This window comes from Trypanosoma brucei (genome assembly GCF_000002445.2).
Source record: "Trypanosoma brucei brucei TREU927 chromosome 11 chr11_scaffold01 genomic scaffold, whole genome shotgun sequence".
In the NCBI taxonomy this organism is placed as follows: domain Eukaryota; phylum Euglenozoa; class Kinetoplastea; order Trypanosomatida; family Trypanosomatidae; genus Trypanosoma; species Trypanosoma brucei.
This window is the reverse complement of record NT_165288.1, coordinates 556,396-578,120: the sequence shown is the minus strand read 5'-3', so window position 1 is coordinate 578,120 and position 21,725 is coordinate 556,396. Positions and strand designations below refer to the sequence as shown.

The 21,725-nt window shown below is 50.0% G+C and overlaps 11 protein-coding genes across 11 annotated transcripts, besides 7 other annotated features; all 11 read right to left on the bottom strand.

Annotated features, from left to right (window-relative positions):
* Positions 1-578: 578 nt before the first annotated feature.
* Positions 579-598: a microsatellite.
* Positions 599-798: 200 nt separating this feature from the next.
* On the bottom strand, positions 799-2,094 carry Tb11.18.0017 (choline/ethanolamine kinase, putative; the record flags this gene model as incomplete). Its single annotated transcript, XM_823200.1, has 1 exon — positions 799-2,094. The coding sequence occupies one exon, from the start codon at positions 2,092-2,094 to the stop codon at positions 799-801; it is 1,296 nt and encodes a 431-aa protein (XP_828293.1).
* A 60-nt stretch (positions 2,095-2,154) lies between these two features.
* Positions 2,155-2,176: a microsatellite.
* A 387-nt stretch (positions 2,177-2,563) lies between these two features.
* Positions 2,564-3,553, bottom strand: Tb11.18.0018 (hypothetical protein, conserved; the record flags this gene model as incomplete). Its single annotated transcript, XM_823199.1, has 1 exon — positions 2,564-3,553. The coding sequence occupies one exon, from the start codon at positions 3,551-3,553 to the stop codon at positions 2,564-2,566; it is 990 nt and encodes a 329-aa protein (XP_828292.1).
* A 119-nt stretch (positions 3,554-3,672) lies between these two features.
* Positions 3,673-3,702: a microsatellite.
* Positions 3,703-4,065: 363 nt separating this feature from the next.
* On the bottom strand, positions 4,066-4,470 carry Tb11.57.0001 (hypothetical protein, conserved; the record flags this gene model as incomplete). The annotated part of the gene is made up of 1 exon (XM_823198.1): positions 4,066-4,470. One exon carries the CDS (start codon positions 4,468-4,470, stop codon positions 4,066-4,068), a length of 405 nt encoding a protein of 134 aa, XP_828291.1.
* A 362-nt stretch (positions 4,471-4,832) lies between these two features.
* Positions 4,833-5,807, bottom strand: Tb11.46.0001 (60S acidic ribosomal subunit protein, putative; the record flags this gene model as incomplete). The annotated part of the gene is made up of 1 exon (XM_823197.1): positions 4,833-5,807. One exon carries the CDS (start codon positions 5,805-5,807, stop codon positions 4,833-4,835), a length of 975 nt encoding a protein of 324 aa, XP_828290.1.
* Positions 4,885-4,946: a microsatellite.
* Positions 5,808-6,064: 257 nt separating the features above from the next.
* On the bottom strand, positions 6,065-7,039 carry Tb11.46.0002 (60S acidic ribosomal subunit protein, putative; the record flags this gene model as incomplete). The annotated part of the gene is made up of 1 exon (XM_823196.1): positions 6,065-7,039. The coding sequence occupies one exon, from the start codon at positions 7,037-7,039 to the stop codon at positions 6,065-6,067; it is 975 nt and encodes a 324-aa protein (XP_828289.1).
* Positions 6,117-6,178: a microsatellite.
* A 430-nt stretch (positions 7,040-7,469) lies between the features above and the next one.
* Positions 7,470-7,515: a microsatellite.
* Positions 7,516-7,830: 315 nt separating this feature from the next.
* Positions 7,831-10,086, bottom strand: Tb11.46.0003 (protein kinase, putative; the record flags this gene model as incomplete). The annotated part of the gene is made up of 1 exon (XM_823195.1): positions 7,831-10,086. The coding sequence occupies one exon, from the start codon at positions 10,084-10,086 to the stop codon at positions 7,831-7,833; it is 2,256 nt and encodes a 751-aa protein (XP_828288.1).
* A 97-nt stretch (positions 10,087-10,183) lies between these two features.
* Positions 10,184-10,214: a sequence feature (AT_rich).
* A 301-nt stretch (positions 10,215-10,515) lies between these two features.
* On the bottom strand, positions 10,516-12,222 carry Tb11.46.0004 (hypothetical protein, conserved; the record flags this gene model as incomplete). Its single annotated transcript, XM_823194.1, has 1 exon — positions 10,516-12,222. One exon carries the CDS (start codon positions 12,220-12,222, stop codon positions 10,516-10,518), a length of 1,707 nt encoding a protein of 568 aa, XP_828287.1.
* A 652-nt stretch (positions 12,223-12,874) lies between these two features.
* Tb11.46.0005 (hypothetical protein, conserved) lies at positions 12,875-13,651 on the bottom strand (the record flags this gene model as incomplete). The annotated part of the gene is made up of 1 exon (XM_823193.1): positions 12,875-13,651. The coding sequence occupies one exon, from the start codon at positions 13,649-13,651 to the stop codon at positions 12,875-12,877; it is 777 nt and encodes a 258-aa protein (XP_828286.1).
* A 442-nt stretch (positions 13,652-14,093) lies between these two features.
* Tb11.46.0006 (hypothetical protein, conserved) lies at positions 14,094-15,401 on the bottom strand (the record flags this gene model as incomplete). The annotated part of the gene is made up of 1 exon (XM_823192.1): positions 14,094-15,401. The coding sequence occupies one exon, from the start codon at positions 15,399-15,401 to the stop codon at positions 14,094-14,096; it is 1,308 nt and encodes a 435-aa protein (XP_828285.1).
* Positions 15,402-15,654: 253 nt separating this feature from the next.
* Tb11.46.0007 (hypothetical protein, conserved) lies at positions 15,655-17,307 on the bottom strand (the record flags this gene model as incomplete). Its single annotated transcript, XM_823191.1, has 1 exon — positions 15,655-17,307. The coding sequence occupies one exon, from the start codon at positions 17,305-17,307 to the stop codon at positions 15,655-15,657; it is 1,653 nt and encodes a 550-aa protein (XP_828284.1).
* A 641-nt stretch (positions 17,308-17,948) lies between these two features.
* Positions 17,949-20,027, bottom strand: Tb11.46.0008 (arginyl-tRNA synthetase, putative; the record flags this gene model as incomplete). The annotated part of the gene is made up of 1 exon (XM_823190.1): positions 17,949-20,027. One exon carries the CDS (start codon positions 20,025-20,027, stop codon positions 17,949-17,951), a length of 2,079 nt encoding a protein of 692 aa, XP_828283.1.
* Positions 20,028-21,725: the final 1,698 nt, after the last annotated feature.

Genomic DNA, 21,725 nt, shown 5'->3' with positions numbered 1-21,725 from the left:
TACCAATTTTTCACCAGAACAGTTGCGTTACCCACCAGCTTCTCCATATACACCCCCACTCCACATGTTTTCAACACCCGCGAACTACCACGAAGAAAAAATCACACAAATGCAACGGGAGGGAACGAGGCACTCGTCCCGCCTCCATGAAGTATCATTTGGGACACTAAGTTGGTGTGCGGTGGCGATCACTAACACGACGTAGGCACGAAAAAAAAAAAAAGAAACGAACTAAGGATCAACAAAAAAAATGTTAAGAGAGCGCAAAAAAGTGCAAACGTGGCACCATTGCAATTCACTTCCACCGCTCTCCTATCCTCTCTTTTCCTCACCCTTCCCTTGCATGACCAACGGAAACACACCTGCAACCCCACAACAACCCTTCCACCGGTATCCAATAGCTCCAGGGAAGGAAAGGGACGAGCAACACATGAGAAATACGGAAAGGGGGAACCGCCTTGAGGGGGGGAGATGGCAGAGAAGCCGTAAACAAGGACAAATTTAGAAGCAGCCCAAAACACATTCAGATGGTACCGTCAATTAATACCGCAACATCTTGACGCACCCTCATACACAACATATATATATATATATATATCCTTAATATGGGAGTGTAGCCGTGCCTTGGACGCTACGTAACAGAGGGAAAAGAAAATGTAATGATAGCAACCATAATTGCTACGCTAATGCTACCGCGACAAGTTGCGTTATACGACACACCGCAATCACTGTCAAACGGTTGGTGCGATTCTCTCAGCAAGGCAATTACACCACCACCCCGACATCTTTATGCCTCCTTTATGAAGATGCACTAAACTCCTTCCTCGTCTCCAGGTACCGCGACAGTCGGAGCTGCGAGTACCGCAGGAAGTCCATGTCCGTCTTCGACACCGCCTCCTGAAGTAAGGCCCAAACACTCCAACTTAGGTGAGAAGCGAGGGTAAGGAGTTTGACAAGCTGAACCATGCGATGGATCCGCTTATCCCCCTCAACACCTCCCACATCGCACATGAAGAAATGCTGCTGTCCCGGTATAATATCCGTTAGTTGCCGACGCTTCGCCTCCTCAGCATGTTTTTCGAGCTCCTCCCGCATAGCACACATATAAGTGGTCACAAACTTTTTCATGTGCTCCTCAGAGGGGAAATATGTGGCGTAGTCACACTCGAGCCCCGTGTACTCGTTGAAGTGATTGGCTATATCAAACAGAAAGTAATTACGTTTTGCATACTCGAAGTCAATAATCTTCAGTGCGCCATCACTTTTCTGCCTCATGATATTGCCGCTGAGCAGGTCATTGTGGCACGTACTCTCGCCCAACTCAGGTGAGTGCCTCTGCATCAATGGCAGCAGCCACTGGGCCTCCTCCTTCAGCTGTTGCGCTACAGATGCATAAGTCGCCCGTTTTGTGGCGTCCACCTTCTCCTGCACAGTCTCCGAAAGGGCCTGCTCCACCCACTCGGTGAGGGAATGGACAATATAATTTTCCTCCAAATCGAAGCGCGAACAGGTATTCGTTGGGCCTACGGTTGCGCCACCCGCGCCGACCACCCCACCGACGGGGGTGACACTATAATCACTTCTTGCCTCAAGTGTCGCCCGGACGTGGAAGAAGGCAATCCCACGCGCTATCTTTTCGTACTCTTTTACCATCTCCACGAACGGAAGGGGCTCGTACTGATAAAGGTACTGGTAAACTAAAAAGTTCTGGCCGCGAACATAAGTCGGAATAAATAATGACTGGTAGAAAAGCTCATCCCCACGGGATATGACGCGCTCTGTCTCCTTTCCAAAGATACGCATCACAACAGAATGGGCCTCCCATCCTTCGCAGTATACATGGTACATCTCATTCGTTATTCCGCCAGAAAAGGCCACCACCTGCAAACGATCTGCATCGAATCCATTTGACGTGCCGCTCGTAATATTATTGCCCAGATTTGAAGCACATTGAGATCGGCCTACATCGCCACCCTTTTGCATGAAAAGCGCACAGTGCCGAGCAACGATTTCCCGAATAGCTCTCATACGGCTCGCAGGATCGTCGGGTACCGTGCACGGCACATGACGGACGTGCCCCACAGCCACCTCCATCGCGCGCTTCAATTATATGTATATTTAATTATATACCCGTATGCAGTCCTAGCACCAGCAATTATTATTATTATTATTATTAACCTTTTCCCCCTCTCTCCTCTACTGATTCTTGGGTAAGTTTTCGCCCACTTATTAAATGTCTCTACTTCACAAATTTTTGAGGGACACCCTTCGACCAGTCAATGTCGTTCACACACGCAAAAGAAGAAAAGAACAAAGTGTAAAAAATAAATAGGGTCATCAATGTCACCTCCCCTTTATATGCACTTCTTGCGGAATATGAAAAGTAGAGATAACATTTAAAAAAAAAAAGACTAAATATCCCATCGCTGTATAATCACCAAATGTGACCAGCACGCCACGGATGCCCGGGAGAAAATAAAAGAAAGGATCAACTGCCGTGGGGAAAAAAAGTAAAAGTAAAGAGGATGAAGGAGCGCAACTTCTAACTTAGGCGGCCAACCAATCACGGGGGCGGGTGCTCGTAAGCTTTCAAAGCCGCAAGGCACAATCGCAACTCAAGTGCACTCCACTTCTGCGGTCCAACAAGTGGTAGTTTCCGTTTCAGGAGGGGCTTAGCAGCTGTAAGCAGTTCCTCCACGTCCACGTCAGCTAAACCGTTAAACTCAATACATTCGCAGTTCGGCACCACCCTCTTCACAATGAAGTCACGAAACACCTTCATTTTGTCCTCGTCCCTCCCGGCCACACCCAGCAACGATTCCGGTGGTGTTACACACAACCACAGGTAGAAGTCTCCCAACCACATGTAAAACAAATCAACTAGAAGCGCAGCCATGTTATCAACACTCTTCAAAGATATGGGGCTCAATGTATTCCAACACAAACCACCAGCAGTCCTAAAGACTCGTCTCGGCTCAAATGACGAGGCATTTGCGTTTAACTCGATGCCGGCACTCTTCAGCGCCCGATACACCGCCGCCGTGAGGTGCATCAAATGCTCAAAGTCATCTGACACCACGATGACACTTCCAAAGAACACATGACACCTGATGCCCGAGTCCCGCAGCTGCCGCTGAACCCCTTGAAGGACAGAGTGAAGGTCATCACGAACGCTACGCTGCCCAGGTGGTCCACGGCAAAACATGTATGGCTTAACATTCGCACCAGATGGATGTAAAAAAACACTGAGTCGCTGCGCCTGCTCGGCGAGTGGCACCACGCACCACGGGGTGCGCAATTCCAACGCTGTCGCCAGACTTCCATCCCCCTCCAACTCACATCCAAAACGCATTACCTCAGCCACTGCAACAGTGGGATTAAATGAGGAGGTACTCGGCCGGAGTCCACGGTGCAGGGCCGTCCAGTCCATCACAACACAATCATCATACCACTCATGCTCCCGTGCCACACAGAAGACCCCTTTTACATCTGCAAGAGATGGAAGAGATAAGATCTGCTTCTCCTCCAAAGCCTTAGTAATCCAATCATTCATAACAAACTCCCCGCCGACAACAAACTAACACACAACGGGGATGAAATAGAAACTGGGAAGCATACATGAATAGCAGTTCAGTCAAGCGTAACAACAAAGCAAGCAACTATGTGTTTTTCTGTGTGTGTGTGTGTGTGTGTGCGCGCGTGCCAACATACAGGATTTGGAGTGAACAAGCAGCGGTACATATAAAGACAGGCAAAAAACCGAAAGCGGAGAAAACTGAAGAACAAGAAAGAGAGTTTGAATATAAGCATGTGTGCATTATGTGTATATTCATACGCCCACTCAGCAACCAACTCATAAAAGCGCAACAAAGGCCCTGTGTCTTAATGAGCCCCGTCCACATAGTCACAAGGATAACCAACACGCATGAACCATACTTCTGTCTGTGCCCCAGTCAGTACAAACATCCCGAGGCACTCATTTGGCGTCACCGCCTCCAACTTGGCCACAGCGTACCCTGCCTCCCCTCCCACAAACTCGCACACTACAAACAACACACAGAGCCATCATACGTCACGGGACATCTCATCCAACACTAGCCGCACAAGGTTTCTTATAATGAGCCCCACATCATTGTAGTTCGCGAGGTGTGTAAGTATCTGGTGCTTGATACGTCGTGGCTTGACACCGTTGCAAAGTTCTCGGATTTTGCGGTATTCATCAGGGTTGTTGTCTTTTAAAAAACTGATAGCGTAAATATCTTGCGGTTTCACTTGAATAAGGTCCTGCAGTGTCCTGTACAGTGCGTCACGGTGGGAAGAATTCTGGAGAATAGATATTGGCCGAGCCGATAACTGACATCTATCCGCGAGTGCTGCGCAGTCCCGTTGAAGGTGAACAACAAGTGCGTCGGCTGCACCACCACATTCTGGTTCATCATAAGTCAGCAACACAACAAGCGAGCGCACCATTGTGGAACAGAGCCTTTCAAAGGTGCAGGGGTAGTTCAAACGGATGTCAGTTCCTTCCGTTTACCACACACACGAACATACTTAAGTTTAAAAATATAGTAGTTGTTGGGGGTCGATAGGGGGTTGGAAGTTGTTAGCAAAAAAAGAAAAGTGAAGTAAACGGAAGAGAGAGGCCTGTCAATAGGTTTCAACACACGCACAAAAACACCAACTAGTGGTTAACCATCGCTAAACCACGAACAGGTGCAACAACACTGCAGAACATTTCAGTCTACCAAGGTATTGATCACCACCAAGGCAAAAAAAAAAAGAACAAAGTAAAAAAGAATGGATGCCGGAGACCATCAGGTAAAACATCGTGCTTAGAAGAGAGCACCCATGCCAAAGTCATCATCATCCTCCTCCTCCTCAGCTGCGGCGGCAGCGGGAGCGGCGGCGGGGGCGGCGGCAGCAGCGGCAGCGGCGGGGGCAGCAGCTTCGCCACCACCGAGTTTACCCTCCAAGGCGGCTGTGCGCAGGTTCTTTCCGTCGTATTCCTCAAACTCGTAATTCGTGGCAACGGAGGCGCCGAGAAGAGTCTTGAAGGCGTCGACAATCATGTGCGGCAGTGTAGCGGCAGTTGGGATACCAGCACCCAGTGACATAGCGCTGATGTTGCTGATTCCTTCGAGGAGGTACTTCTCCACAACCGCATCGGTGACGGAGAGATCTTCACGGGTAAACAGCACACCGCGGTCCCACACGGATTGCACCTCGACCTGGTAATAGAAAGGTGAGATGTCGAGCTTCTGCAGCAGCGTCGCCGTGGAGTTATCCACCTTGTCACCAGTGCTCAGTACCTTCTTGTCGCTCACAATCTCCACAGTACCCTTGGAAATCTTCGTCGCGATGTTCAACGCTTGGAAGAACGCCGTTGCCTTCGGCTCCATACCCGTGTTACCGGCGGGCACAATAACATCACATGGGGCAATGGCACCAACACGCGCAGGCGCCTGAACACGGTGGCTGTCCAACACGCTGGTGATATCAGACACTTCGCTGTTCGTGAATATCATCGATGTGTTGCCACACAGAAGCTGCTTATCGGTGCAAACCTGGTGGAACAGCTTATCAGCATCTGTGGCCTTGTTGCCCTCAGCGCGCTTCTCCACGATCTTCTTCTGCAACGTCTTCTTTCCCATCACCAGCTCACCCTTACCGCGGAGATCACGGCGTACACCGTGCACCTGCTGCGAGCGAACATTGTCCATCAGGCAGAAGAGCACACGGCTGTACTTCGTGAGGCAGCCGTTGAGGCGATCCTCATAGTCACGTTTCTCCTGGGAAACGGATGGCATAACTACGTTTTATAGTAGGTCAATCCGGCTCTCTCCGGCTCAGACGGAATTTAAATTTTGCGATTATGATGGGAGGAGAACAACAGAAGAAAAAGAAAAATAGAACGTTTCAAATACGAAAAACTGGTTCACAAACGTTTCTGTTGGTTTGGCTGTCTGCAACAAACGAATGAAACCAAAACATTCAATTAACTATGGACGCATAGCAACGAGAAAATGAAAAATAAGAAAAATAAGTGAAGACTCCATTCAAATCACTAGAAGAGAGCACCCATGCCAAAGTCATCATCATCCTCCTCCTCCTCAGCTGCGGCGGCAGCGGGAGCGGCGGCGGGGGCGGCGGCAGCAGCGGCAGCGGCGGGGGCAGCAGCTTCGCCACCACCGAGTTTACCCTCCAAGGCGGCTGTGCGCAGGTTCTTTCCGTCGTATTCCTCAAACTCGTAATTCGTGGCAACGGAGGCGCCGAGAAGAGTCTTGAAGGCGTCGACAATCATGTGCGGCAGTGTAGCGGCAGTTGGGATACCAGCACCCAGTGACATAGCGCTGATGTTGCTGATTCCTTCGAGGAGGTACTTCTCCACAACCGCATCGGTGACGGAGAGATCTTCACGGGTAAACAGCACACCGCGGTCCCACACGGATTGCACCTCGACCTGGTAATAGAAAGGTGAGATGTCGAGCTTCTGCAGCAGCGTCGCCGTGGAGTTATCCACCTTGTCACCAGTGCTCAGTACCTTCTTGTCGCTCACAATCTCCACAGTACCCTTGGAAATCTTCGTCGCGATGTTCAACGCTTGGAAGAACGCCGTTGCCTTCGGCTCCATACCCGTGTTACCGGCGGGCACAATAACATCACATGGGGCAATGGCACCAACACGCGCAGGCGCCTGAACACGGTGGCTGTCCAACACGCTGGTGATATCAGACACTTCGCTGTTCGTGAATATCATCGATGTGTTGCCACACAGAAGCTGCTTATCGGTGCAAACCTGGTGGAACAGCTTATCAGCATCTGTGGCCTTGTTGCCCTCAGCGCGCTTCTCCACGATCTTCTTCTGCAACGTCTTCTTTCCCATCACCAGCTCACCCTTACCGCGGAGATCACGGCGTACACCGTGCACCTGCTGCGAGCGAACATTGTCCATCAGGCAGAAGAGCACACGGCTGTACTTCGTGAGGCAGCCGTTGAGGCGATCCTCATAGTCACGTTTCTCCTGGGAAACGGATGGCATAACTGTTTGTTACAACGGAGCCTGCAGTTCGCACAGAATAGTTTAGAAAGAGAAGAAAGAGAAGGAATTGAATCTTAAAAAAAGATATGTGGCATCGGCAATGAGTGATGGTTAACCATAATTATCAACAAGTTCCATCAGACACCAAATGAACTTGCCCTTTTTTCAGTCTTTTTTGTTCCGATGAATGAACCGCCGTATCAGCTTGGCAAAGGTGGTGGTGGCATCGCTGCAACTACTACCTGAGAGGTTGCAGGGGGAATAACACAATGTCTTCACCGCCACGAGCAAGAAAAAGAAAAGAAAACAGGGTAGGGAGAAAAATACGCCTGCTTTTGGACGTATAGTTAGCACTAACCACCGTATATGTACTAAAGAACATAGAATATACCATCACTACAAACATATATTAAAAGCCTGCATGAACACAATGTATATGCATATATGTATATATATATACAGATATATGTATACATTGTACCCAAACATTCCCGCTGTGGGCTGAGCTCGGGGAACCACACTGCCCTCGGCTACGATTTCTCACTTTTTGATAGTCGAAAGGGCGTATGACCACACGCCAAAATGTCAAAAAAAGTACGCTCCCACATGGGTGCAGCAATAGCAAGCATATACACGCATACGCACTGCGTACATCCAAGTCTCGCCACAGGCGGTTGGCAGGTGCTAGGGGGGTACGAGAGAATAAAACAAAGAGGCCTGAATATACGGCGCTTTCGAGGTAAATTAAAATTAATAAACCTCAGGCAAGTAACTTGAGTCCATGTCGCATTTTATTTGATCAACCACTTGATCACCGATTTGTTGGTGTCAGATCCCTGTTTGGGCCGCCACCACGCAGAACTATTTGAGCGCCCAGGATTATCCTTACTTGGGCGGCCGTCGTTGTGCCCGGGTTCGGATGCCGACTTGCCAGACTCATTGGTCTTTTTCCGCTTAGCTGTTCCTTCGGCAAGCGAATTCGTCACAGGGGGGTCACCGGCAGGTTTTCCAGAAGTTAAGGAAGAACTTACACGTGTTGAAGAAGGATTAGACGCTTCGGTGCTTCGCCTCTGCCGTGGAGGCGGCTGAGCCCTCACCACCCTCACCGGGCTACTGCTGCTTGGATTGGGAAGGGGCGACACACGAACATCAGCAGGGGGCCCCACTCCAGTCGCACGTGCTTGTGGTGCCGGGGTCACCTCTAGCATCTCCTTAACCTCATCTTTACCCACGCGAGAGGGGGTCGCAATAACAGATTTCTTGCGCTTCCCGATGATACCTTCATCTCCGGGGGTACCTGGCGGGGGATACCGTTCAAGATTTCCCTGAGGTCTAATAACATTACGCACCCTGCAGTAATCATCATCGTCGTCGCTGCTTGCTGCCTTGAGTTGATAGGTCGGCGACTGAGATTTCTCCTTGTCTTTACTCGGCGCCACAGTCTTACAACCTGTGCTAATCATTACGGGTCCGATGTTCACGACAGGTGGTTTGCTGCCGGTACTTGCTGCATCTCCCGGTTGAGAAAGAGTTGAAATAGTGTTGACGAAGTCGAAGCTCTCCACCCTCGACATCACCGCTTCACGTTCAACAGGTTGCGCAGCGGAATAGCTTTGCGAAAAGAAGGGATGCTGCAACAACTTATCCACAGTAGGGCGATCCTTCGGGTCGACCCTCAGAGTGCAAGCAATGAAGTCGCGAGCGGCTGGGGAAAGATGTTGAGGGATTTTGGGAGGGTTCTTTGCTGCCGCGATGGAATAGAGAACAGCTTGCGTATTGTTGGCAGTCGAATGGAACTCCCACGGTATGCCCGACTCATTTGTCATCTCAAGACAGAGGCACCCCACACCCCATACGTCTGATTTCTCCGTAGCCGCTTCCCCACGGCAGACCTCCGGGGACATCCAATACGGTGTGCCAACACTACCCACAGTATTGTGGCCGCTATTCAAAACCTTGCATGCGCCGAAATCAACAATTTTTACGCAACCTTTCTCGTCAAGCAGAACATTTTCCCCTTTGATATCGCGGTGAACGATGTCGTGTCTGTGAATGTGTTGAAGACCCTCTAAAACCATCTTCACACAGCGCCGCATCACTGGTTCCTCAAACACCCCAGCACTTTTACGAATGTAACGGATACTACCCCCACTGACGTATTCCATGAAAATGTAATAGTGATTACTGCTCCTCTTCGAGCCAAGGTAACGGACACAGTGTTTGTGCGGCGGAAGCGTGCTCAGCACGCGGACCTCTCTGTCGATCACCTTATCGTGGGATGTTATCTTCATCTTCTTAACCGCTACAAACCTACCGTCACCCAGTATTGCCTGATACACCTTTCCAAAGCCTCCACCACCCAATTCTCGGATGATTTTGAACTTAAAGTTGCACGCCCGCACGTCTATAGGCTCGTCACCCGCATGGTCCGGGGTTGGGCTGCCGTCGTTGCTATTTTTTCGAGGTGGGGGCTTTGACTGACCGCTCAGTGGAGTTCTATCACTTACATTTTTCGCTACAGCCCAAAAAGCACTCTTCACACCAGTGCCCTCAGCGTGGGGAGTCTCGTTCACGATGTCGGCAGCGGCACTCTTTGGTTTATTCAACGTTCTCCCCTGCGTCTCGTTAACTATGATTTTCGCTGCTGGTGCGTTTGGATCGTGGTGACGGCCACCTATAGATCCCGTACCGACGGCACTCTTTTTCTTACCGCTGCTTTGATCAGAATTGTCAGCCACCGATGAACGAGCGGACGCAAGCGGCTGGTTTCCTCCAACCAGCTCCGGTGAATTCGGGATTGCAACACCGGAGTTACCGTGAAGATGCTTTTGGTTGACACTATTCACGTTCGCAGAGGAGGTGCGGCCAACAAAGAGCAGCGCTCCCTCTAATGATGTGACTTTCGGGTCGTATTGGAAATTTAGGGGGATCGGGCCTTCCACGGGTTGAATAGATGGACTCTCACCAGTGTCACGTGGGGTAGAGTGGCCGAAGCTGGCCCTGATATCCTGCTCCCCACCCCCACGGGAGTCAGCCCTCAGCTTCATACGAGCGGAGGGCAAGTATCACACGCACACACAAACCGAGCAAATTTAAAAATGTAATAAATTCTTCAGACACCCTGTGGAGCACACTTAACCAGTGTATATATATATTTTTTTTTTATTTATATATACCTGCCAGACGACAACAACCCTCTAGTAATCGCCGTCGCTATGGAAACCAACCTTCCAGCGGCAAAAAAAATGTTCCTAGTTTCACGTGGCAAAGCACAATTATCACCTAGATATGAGAAGGGTGGAAACAAAAAAAATGGGTTAAAAGAAACAAAACGGGAAGCAGAACGGTGCAGCCCAGAATCGAGTTAAGAAAAAGACCCAGTTTGTGCTTTTGCAAAGGCGAGCAATGCCAGTGGTGACCAGACCACGGCCAAAAAGCATCTTCTTATTCACGACTCGAAACAAGCGCTCACGGACTCAACGGTTCAAGTAATATGGGTGATTCCCAGGAAACATTTGGGGTGGCTGCGGAGATCGCAGCTCTCCCTGGGGGTGATAAGACACGTAGTGATTGTAAGGTGGTGTAACAACTGACTGTGTAAGGGGAGAGTAAACGGTGGCGGGCTGTGGGACGGCTGGCGCAACGGGATAGCAACTGGGTTGAGCTGGGGATGTGATCACCTGTGGGAGATACTGTTGCTGGTAATGCTGAACATGGGGCAGAGAGTGCACCTGCTGATGATAAGAATGGGGATGCCCTTGGGGCGATGTGAAGGCCTGCCTTTCCCCACACAATCCTACACCCGTATATGAATTGTTAATTGCTTGGTATCCTACGAGCTGCTGCGTACCGAAGGAATGCTCCGGCAAGGTCGAATCTGTGTTGCCTAGTCCTGCGTCTGCTCTTCCTGCATGGTACAGCTCGTACCTAGCCCTCCGCTCAGCCTCTTTCTCCCGCTGTTCAAGTCGTTGTCGAATTAATTGCTCCTCGGCTAGCACATGCTCGTAGAGTTCCTCACGATCCTCTTTTTCCTTCTGTCGTGCCTTTTCAGCCTCCATCTTTCGAGACGCTTCATACTGTTGTAGACGGTTGCGAAGCAACTCCTCCTCAGCCTCCACGTGCTCGCGGTACAACTCTCGCTGCTCGCGCTCGGCTCTCTCCTTGGCCTCTATTTCCAGCGCACGTTGCCTCTCCCGATCAGCAAGTCGTTGAGAAAGCCACTGCTCCTCTGCTTCAATGTGTTCAAGCAACTGGAGTCGCTCGCTCTCGCGTGCCTCCATGCGTTGACGGAATGACTCCTCCTCCTGCCTAAGCTGTCGGCAGAATGCCTCCATATTGGCCTGGTGGTGCCGCTTTTCCTCGGTTTCCCGCTTCTGGCGCCTTTCCTCCATTTGACAACGCAACTGTTCCTCCTGCTCAAGTAGACTCGCCACCCTTGTCTTCGCCTCTTGTCTCCTCAGCGACTGCTCTTGCTCAATCATCGCAATCGCCTGTCGGCGCAACGCGTCACTGTTGGCCCCTGTCACCCTGGGAGACGACGGGGGGCCGCTGTTCACCACGTCGTTGCCACTGAAGCCAAACTGCTGAGCAATCACAGTTTCCAATTGATTTTGTGCCCTCTCAGCAGCCCCATCCTCTGTTTTCTTCGAGGCTCCCATGTTGCGAGCCGTCTCCAACCACCGTGGGGCCACCCCCTTAGCCCACTCCACGAAATGCTCGCGGGACGTGTGGAGTTCCGCTCGTGCACTCGCCTCCTCGGCAATCACTGTGTCCAGCAACGCACCCGATATGGGAAACGAACTCTCCCTTTGGGCAGCCTGTAGGGACGCTTTCCACTCACTAATTATACCCATCCGCTTGCAATATTCACGAAAAATAAGGGAAATATACCCCTTCTCGAAGCTGTCGACACTGCGGATAGTGGACGCGAAATCCTCAATGGCGGGGATGTCGCCGCGGAAGTCAATTTCCGAGAGGACGCTGGCATCCCTGCTGAGAAGATGACGTAATGCATCCTGTCTCTCCCCATCGGCACATGGGTCACGCGACATTGTACCTGCCTTCACACTGTGGTCATCGGCCCGTAATAACGACAAAAGACCACCCAAACCATCGTGCAGGCTGCTGCATGAAACTGATAGCCGCACATTCAGTGTGAAAGGAACCAAGAAAGATGAAGACATCGACCGCCCGCGAACTGAAGTGAGTCCAGAGGGCGGAAACCACGTTTCTCTGGCTGCACACAAATCGCGATGTTGCTATCGCGACGTTAGAAAAACACGCAACTGCCCTACGCTTGCTACCAACTTTTTATATAAACCCAGATGAAAGAGGCAAATGACAAGGCATGCAGCAGAAGGGGTCCTCGTCGCACGCATGCCCACTCACCTGAACCACACCCGAAGGCCGCGTAGAGAACCTCTCGGTTGACCCTTTAAGCGAGTTCAAATGGCTGCAAGCATTTGTGTGAGAACAGATATATTTTGAGAATGCCAGAAATCGCGCTCCCCTGACCCCGGTGGGCTCAACCACAGTACGACGAAAAAGAAAAAACAAGATTACTTTTCAACTTCAAGCCTCGAGTAGGTATATAAATTCTTTTCCAATATCCGCTCCTACTGTCGAGCGCCCGTCCCGTTCCTCTCGGTAAGACTGGAAACCCTGTAACTCTCCGCACAGCAGCTATTCCAGGTACAGCGAGTGTGTGGTGGCAATTCGAAAACCACACACAAGCACATACATATATATGTGCATGTTTACAATGCGTGATGTAACCAAAAAAAAATAACAAGGGGTTGGGTAAACGAATAAAAGTGAGCAGCTAAGGAACAACCACTACTGAAGATTACTGCGGTGGCACCACTCACCAGGTACACACTGGAAACCCCCACTGGCTGGATTGTCTCCCCAGTGTACATGACTCCACTGAGGCATTTCCACGCCGCCACTCGGTGATACGCCCCAGAAATAACCAGCTGGCCCCTCTAAATGATCCCACCAGGGTGCGAGTTCTGGCTGCTGCCACACAGTGTTAGGTGTGCGCGACCAGCCCAGCAACGGGGTTGAATTTTGCATCGGTAGCCCCACACGGCGTGCAATGTCCTGACGCTCATCCTCTTCTAATATCTTGATGGAGAAGAGGTAATCTGAATGTTCCTGCGCCACAAGCTTCAAAGCCCAGTGGGCATCCTCTTCAACGCAGGATCGCTCATAGACACACTTAGCGCTACTGAGGTGGTCTGCATTGTGTCTTCGACGCATTTGATTGATAGTGCTTGAGTGAAATCGTTCAACACGGATTCGCGCTTGTCGCTCTTCCTCCTCTATGAGAGTTGAGAGCCTGTAGTACACAGCAAGAACGTCTTCGACAATATACCAAGAAAGTTGCGTATGCTTACTCACCATTCCATCATTAAGAATGTGGTCCCTGCGTTCATCACCATCCTTTCTGAGGTTTGGTGACACCACTACCACCGTCTCCTTCAAAGTTTTCTCCGTCGCTTGCATAAGGGAACGCGCTCCGATAAGCCTCCTTTCCAGTTGCATCAAATCGTGGGCAGGCAATGCTGCACCGCCTAGTTTCACCTTTACGGTAACGCACTCACTAGTCATTATCCACGCGCTGCAAAACTTTCCTCGCGGAGTGAGTGATGCTTGTCGCTCGGTTGAAGCGAAAAAAAAAAATGTATTCAAATGAGCACAAATAATGTAAAATAGCGAGTAAGAGTGAAGGTTAATGCACACACACACACACAGTGCTCGCTTTCACTTCTCCACAACGAGGTGCAGTAGAAAGAAAATCCCCACGTGAACAGCGGTACCGTTGCACGCAACAAATGCCGAAAGTCCTTCAAAGAACAGATATGCCCCGGCGGCACGCAAAATTCCGATAGAATTAAACCACATGTAAATATAGTAACACACACACAAACTGTCACACCCACCTCAGCCCCTCTTATTCTTTTTTACTTTTCGTCTCATACATCCCTACAACTCACACAAAGACGCGCACGCACACAACGACCAGGGGGTTTGCGCCTTAAGGCAAGCAGGATCAGTTTCCGGCCAGCCCTCCCTTCTTTTTCGACTCCCTTGTAACGTCAAGATCGGTAACATCTGTTGATGTGTCAAAAACAGCTTCCACCTTCCTGTGCCAGAGCCGCATTCGCAACTCCACGTAACGGTCATACAATGTGGTGGACCACCCATTGAAACGCAGAGCTGTCATAATAGTGAAAGGGGCAAACACGAACGGAACCATGCAACGCGATGCAGCGTGCATCCCAAGGATGGCCGGAAACAGTCGTGGAACAAATGGGTGACGCCATGCCACGTCACCCATCCACTTGGGGAACTTCACAGGCACTAGTGGAACGAGTGAAAGGAGTAACATCGACGCGGACGCACCATACGTTGTCAACTGCATGGAGTAAATGTGGCGAGTGACACCCTCAAGACTGTCAAAATACGTATTGGGAGTGTAATCGACGCCGCGTTTCTCAGCGCCACGGCGGCGACGGCATTCTTGGCTTTTGCGTAGCTCATACAGCATACGATGTTTGTGAACACGATACTCTAAGATGGAGTTGACAAACACCCCAAGAAAGGCGCAGTACGCGGCCGAAAAGACGGCGCGCTGCCTGGCAAGCCATCGCGGTGTGATTCCACGCACACGCCGGGGGTAGTGGCGTATCATAGCGTACATAAATGTTGCACCGAAGTAGACAATGAACTCGGGGATAGTACGAGTGACCAAACGGGTCAATGCGTCAGTGTATTCCACATCACTACGGTCCTCGTTGTAGCCCCCTGCCAACGATAAAACCCGCACAGAGAAGCGCCACGAGATGAAATCTGGGGTATCGACATAAACTTTATTCACGTGGTTCAATATATCTGATTTGTACTGCAACTGCGCCACCGCGTCAGTAAGTACATCATCACAAAAAATGTACGACAGAAGCTTCAACACGGCCCGTTGAGGAAAGTACGACTTGGATAATATCATGTGTCTGTACGTCTCACTAAAGTTAAACAAACTCATTCGATAGTGTTCAGGCACACCACAACTCCCTATAAGCTCCGCAAGACTCGCCCCCTCTTCGACAGTCTTGTAGGTGGACAACATCATGCATATCTTAATGAAATTTCTCAGCACCTCTTCATTGACACAGTCGTATGCCATCCCTCGAGAGAGAAACGCGGCTGCTTGAGACGATGGAAGCAACGCAGTAATACTCCCCGCCAGTTTATGACGGTCGATAACCTCATACACCCGTTCGTCGTACATCCCAAAAACGATCAGTTGCTCCAAACGACCTTGCTCGGCCAGTTTCTCATAATACCTCGTTAAAAGACCCATGTACAAGGGAAATTCACGCCTATGGCAACCCCCAGATCCGTGTGATAAACGATAAATATGCACGCATAATAAAAAAAGGGGGCGAAACTCAAAGTAGAAAAAAAAATCAAGGTGCTTTCACACACCGTACACAAGTTCAGAGGTAACACACCCTACCCACGGTACGTATATACCCACCAACCTCCCTCACACATCATGACCTTAGTACTCTTAACTGTTTAACATAGATTAAAAAAACGTGAAGTAAGACTGATCAGAAGCTGAACGCAAAGCCGTTGCTACCAACATCCAACAACGGAAGAGCAGCTCGCATCTTCTTTTTCTCATGTCGTTCCTCTGCCTCACGTTTAGCCTCGCCAGCAACAGTCTGCATCAACTCGGGGTACGACAAGTGCATCGCCGCGGCAAATTCTTCAGCGAAGTTAGCGCGGCGCGTCTCTACCATTCGGCTCGTGTCGCAATTGTCCACATCCTCATCAATCCCGCTGATAGAAGACTTCATGACAGAGAGAAACTTCAGTACACTCGAGAGGTTGCACTTTGACACATAATTTTGTGTTATTGCAACCGAGTCCTCCAGGTTAATAACAAAGTGCCACCATCCACAAGGAATGAACATAATATCCCCTGGTCCACATACGCACTCGTACGCAACGTCACGCCACTTCTCCACTGTGGCATCGTAATGATTCAGCAACCACTCCGTCAAAGAAACGGGGGTTACAACCTCCGACATGTCTTCACTGGGGAACACCCCTGCGGGGGTGTGACCAGGTGGAAGCAGAATCCACCGCTTTAGCCCTGTCAAGTTAGCATTCCAAGCGCTGGTATAGTTGGGATCCACATGAAAACTGCTTCCACCACGGCGTGGTCCGGCAATTATCCAACGGTACTTGGGCCGCGCACCACCAAGAACCTTGAAAAAATCATCACGGCTAAAATACTCGGGAACAGTGTACAGCGACTCTACATCCATAAAAGTACCAAACTCTGAGTCAAAGAGGTAGATAGGACGCTCGTCGGTCTGGTCCCGAGCGTACCGAACATAATCAGCGACACTCATGGTTGTGTGTTCGCAGCACATTGGGACGTCAGGACGCGTGCCGGGGCGAAAGAGCTTTTTCTGCATTACAGCAAGGTTTTCAAACTTCTCCTGCAATATTTTGTAAATAGGCCATTCAGTGGCCACGTCTGCTATAATAACCGGTAAATTAGTCTCCTCGAATCGAGTGCGGAACTCGTCTACTGACAAGCCGCTGCACCGCGGAACTTCCTTGAGTGGACTACGATATCGACCCCGAGCCGACAATACACTTGGCTGCCGATTTGCAGTTGCGGTGCCGGCAATACTTGATTGTCGGAGATGGTAGTGGCAGGGAAGAATGGTGCACATCCATGCCTGAAACAACTGATCATTGTAAAAGGCGCGCTTCACCATCACCGGACGATGGGACAAGTTCACAGTTTCCCCAACCCCAGGTGTACCACCCTCCAGACGCATCCGCTTTGCCGTATTTAACCTTTGCTTGGAGCGTAATTTGATAAAGCGACGAATGGCTGTTTCCTTCCAGCTGCCTTCGAAGCACGTATACGTAGGTGAAAGCAACCCATGGGCCTGTTTGAACGCATCTGATGCATGAATAAAGCAATACCACCCCGTGCATACAGCCGATAACCTGCACATATCATCCACAGCGACGAATGAAAGAAGGTGGAGCATCACGTCAACAAACGCCTCTTCTGCTGGTTGTGATCCAAGAATACAACATTTACCAGCACGACCCTTGCTGGCAAACTGGAGGGTTGAGAGAATACCGAACCTCGGGGAGACCAACTCATCTAAATTCTTCGCATTACCACGCGGATAGATACCAAGAGGATGTCGCTTGAACCAGCTCTGCGCCATGTGTGAAACACTTCAAAATAAAAATAAGACCGTGTAGACAAGAGTAAAAAAGACCTAATGTCCAATAAAATGATACAGATCTCTTCAACGCACAGATATACACGCAATCCATGTTATGACACTAAGATCGCTCACAACTCACGAGCCTCCGTATCATCAGCAGCTTCTGGAAGATTAAATCGTGGAAAATCATTAACTCCCCCCCCCACCCAACCTTTCCTTGGGAGAAACTAGACTATTCACACGTCACACACCTCTTGCTTGCGCCCTCAAGGCACTGCGGATCAGCTACGGGAAGGGGAGGAAAATACTTATCAAAGATCTACTGAAGCTTAGGTTCTGTAGCATTATTTTATTACACACTCCCACTCGAACATTTGCTTTCACCCGAATCTGCATGCTCTTCAGCCAAACCCCCTGAGAGTCAGATCAAGCTTCAACCGCATGGGAAAGCACCCAACGAGTGGAAAGCGCCACGTTGCCTTACTCCATCTCAACAACATCGCTGCCACACTCCCGTCCGTACGCATCATCGCACCCAACGCGCTTGTTACAAGAGATTATGCTTGTGAGCGCGGTTATGCATTCAGTTTCTGGTCCGACGATATTGCGGTAGTTGCAACGTTTCCCAAACGGCTCTCTCAAATCTTCTCGGCGACGTCTATGTTAAGGATATCAAGCACTTGCTTCAGCGTCAAGCGGGTAAGCTCCACAAGGCAAAGCCGGCTATTCTGCTGCTCATGCCCAATCACCTTACAATTCTGGAAGAAGTCAGAGAAGCACGACACCAGCTCGTAGGCGAAATCAGTTAGATGGTGCAGAAGAAGGTCGTCAACTGTCCTGATCACGACAGAATCCATGCGCAGTACACAGAGGGCCAGTTTCTTCTCTTGCGGAGTTTCAATAACAACCTCAGAACTCAGGAATTGTTCCCTATCAACGCCACACTTACGCTCAATTGAGCAAAGACGCGCATACTGATACAAAAGGAAGACAGCCGTGTTGCCCGATAAGTCCAGCATCTTTTCGTAGCTGAAAGCGTAGTCGTTGAGCCGACTCTGTTTCAGGTCGAAGTACTTCACTGCACCGATTCCGATTTTTTTCGATAGTTCATCAATGTCCTCCTTTGTGTGGCCTTGAGCACGGTCACCCTTCTCGCGTTCTTCAAGAATAGCGCGTGACCGCTCGACGGCCTCATCGAGCAAGTCCTTTAGTTTCGCGGATTCTCCACTGCGAGTTTTGATCTTCTTTCCGTCCGCTCCTGTTACCAACCCAAAGCCAGCATGGCTCCAGGTGCCTCTGTCCATCCACCCCATATCCTTCGCCAAATCGGCACACATGCGCAGATGCTCGTACTGCCCAACATCCGTGCAGTAAACCACACGGTCCATCTTCTCCAAGACAAATCGATGATACATAGTCGCAACATCGGTTGTGTCATACGTGTAACCGCCGTCGCTTTTCACAATCATGAGTGGGAAGCTGAAGCGGGGGATGGTAATGTTCTCCCCATCAACGATACCCGCAGCCTCAAAAACCTCGCGGAAAAGAGGAGACATTTTATTCTTGAAGAGTGGCTGTAAAAGCGATACTAGTTTGTCCACGTCTGTACGAATGTCGAAGTTTTTCAGGGGTTTTGCATCTTTCTTAGATAAAGCAACGGTTTCATTACCCTCTTCACCCTTTAGAACCCCGACTTCACGCATGGCTGTAATCATATTGGGGTGGAACTCGACACGAGTGTCCTTACCGGCCCACAACAAGTGCGGAGCGGCCAACTTCGCCATGTCCTTTGCGTCCAGTGCAGATATCGACTTTTTGTCAGAGAGAACGGTAATTTTCGCACCATTGCTCTCCACGAGTTTGCCGGCCTCATCCAACAGTTTCAACACTTCAGGAATGAGTGGGTTGTAGAAGCTCTCACCCCGCTCTTCTATGGTAACGTTAAGACGCTCATAAATCTGAAGAAACTCCTTTCGAGAAATATCGCAGATAATTTTCCATGCCTTCATGGATTCCTCTTCCAGGGCTTGCAGCTTCACGACTTGCAGTCGTGCCTGTTCTTTGAATTCGGCGTCCTCATCGAAGCACTTCTTGGCCTCACGGTAAAACGTAGTTAGATCTGAAATGTTTGGCACCTCCTCAGTGAAATTGGGGTGCTTACGCCTCAAGAATAAGATCAACATCCCGAACGCAGTTCCCCAATCACCAATATGGTTGATGCGATGAACCTCATACTGGCAAAATTCAAACAGGCGACAAATGGCCTCACCGATTATTGTGGAACGGAGGTGGCCAACGTGCATCTCCTTGGCAATATTCGGCGAAGAAAAGTCCACAAGCACCTTTTGTTTGGGGAGGTTCGGTGGACGAATTCCCTCCCGGAGCACCTTCCCCACGGTACCGGCAACCCACATTGGTTTGATGGTGATGTTGATGAAACCCTGTGGTGTGGGCTCAAAGGATTCAATCATGTCATTTTCTTCAAGATTCTTCTTGAGCTCCTCTCCAACCAGTGCCGGGCTTGTCTTTATCGGCGGCGAAGCGGAAGAGAGAAGCTTGACAAGACCCATAGCGTTGTTGCATTGATATTCTGTCGTCTTGCCCAGAGTAATAAGAATCTCGGGTGGGTTTATAGACGGAAAGGCCCTCTTAATGGCCCTGTGCACAATTTCCTTTAGCGATAGCTCGACATTTGGCCCTGCGATATATTTCGCCATGGCAACTACCTTACTGCCGCAGGGCGGTCCTCACTTGTACAAAAAGTTAACCTTAGTAGTCTGATATCCCTCTTCCTTTAGATATTGTTTACACGCTCAGCAGGCTTCGATGACAATGACGGTGATTGGTTCCGAGAAAGATTGCTCTTCACTTGGCACCCGCTCACACAATAAATGCCAAAAGGCCACGTAAAAAAAAATACGTATGTGAGAAAAGTAAAGACAGATCATTCACAAAAGAGAGAAGAGCGACTTTAGGTACTTTCCAATCTCCCATCAAGAGCACCAAAGGCAAGTGGAAAGACATCACAAAAGAAAGGGGAACTGTGGGGAGGGTCACACCGACAAGGCGTCCCCTCCCGCATACACCTTCGTTCCCTGGTGTGTTGCTTTTGGTTACTTGAGCTCGTTACCCCGGCGGCGCATGTACTCCTTGTGGGGCCCAGAAGGCGAAAGAAATAGTAGGGAATACAAAAAAGGTTTTAAAAAGTATATATATATATATGAGATCAACCGCAGCAACGCGTGCAAACGAGTACTGCAGTGAGCTACGGAGATGGGGCCACTGAGCGGGAAGGGTCTGACACCAAAAGAACTGCCTCGGAAGTGGTGAGCTGGAGGCAAAGAAAGGAAAAGCAATCGGCAACAGCAGCGGAACCCTCAACAGATGTTTAAAAAAAAAGGAAGGGGCCCTCGTACATTAACCACACGCAAACAACAGCCAAACAGGAGTTCACTTCAATCCTCACTCGCTGCCTTCCGTTTCTGTTTGCTGATTCGCAAGGTCGTCATTCAGCTCATTTCCTTGCGCATGTAAAACTCACAGCATCCCGCTATAACATTCCCTTTCTCGTCACACCCACTTTCTAGTTCCATCTCCGCGTGTACGACCACCTCGCCATTTACTCACAGGGAAGGCAGGAAGCTCCGCTGCTCGGACCCGCATTTACTGGGGAATTTTTTTTTCTCTTCGGATCCAGGAGGGAGGAAATGTCGGGCTTAAAACAACGAAAACAGCAATGAAAGAAGTAATTAGCAAGAAGTGGAAGAAAAAATCACGGCTTGCAGAGCGAAGCACACCTTCCCCCCGATTACCCGTGCCTGCATAGATGAATGAGTGGCAGAGAACACGAAGGAGACGTGTGTTCAATTCCCCAAAGACACCAGCCGCGGCAGATTCATACGTGTAAAGTTTTTTCGGGTATTGCTGCCACCACCATCTGCGGAACACCCTCGTACTCTGTTAACCGTCTCCTCTTCAAGTGGACTAGAGAGTTTTCCTATACATGCCTTCCCCCCTGTACCGCATAACACACACACGCACGAGATTACGTGCTGCCTTCGCTTGTCAACACTAAGTTCGAGCCACCTAAATCTCTTGCTCGTCCCAGCACAACGCATCCCACACCGAGCCCCTCGGATTTATCTGAATAATACATGTCCGTCTTCCTTTCCTACTCCACTTGATTCCTCTCTGCTCAGTAAGCTCGTTTGTGGGCTTCAATCTACCTCATACCTTCAGTTACCTCCGATAATCCTTTCGTTACGCTTGATAACAGTTCCTCCCCCCTCCCTTATACTTCTTTCCTTCTGCTCCACAAGTTTCCATGGCACGACACCTAAGGAAACATACGCACTTCTTTCCCTTCCCCGTCCCGTATATACGAGCACCAGCCGCATGACCTCTCGCTGTAGTTT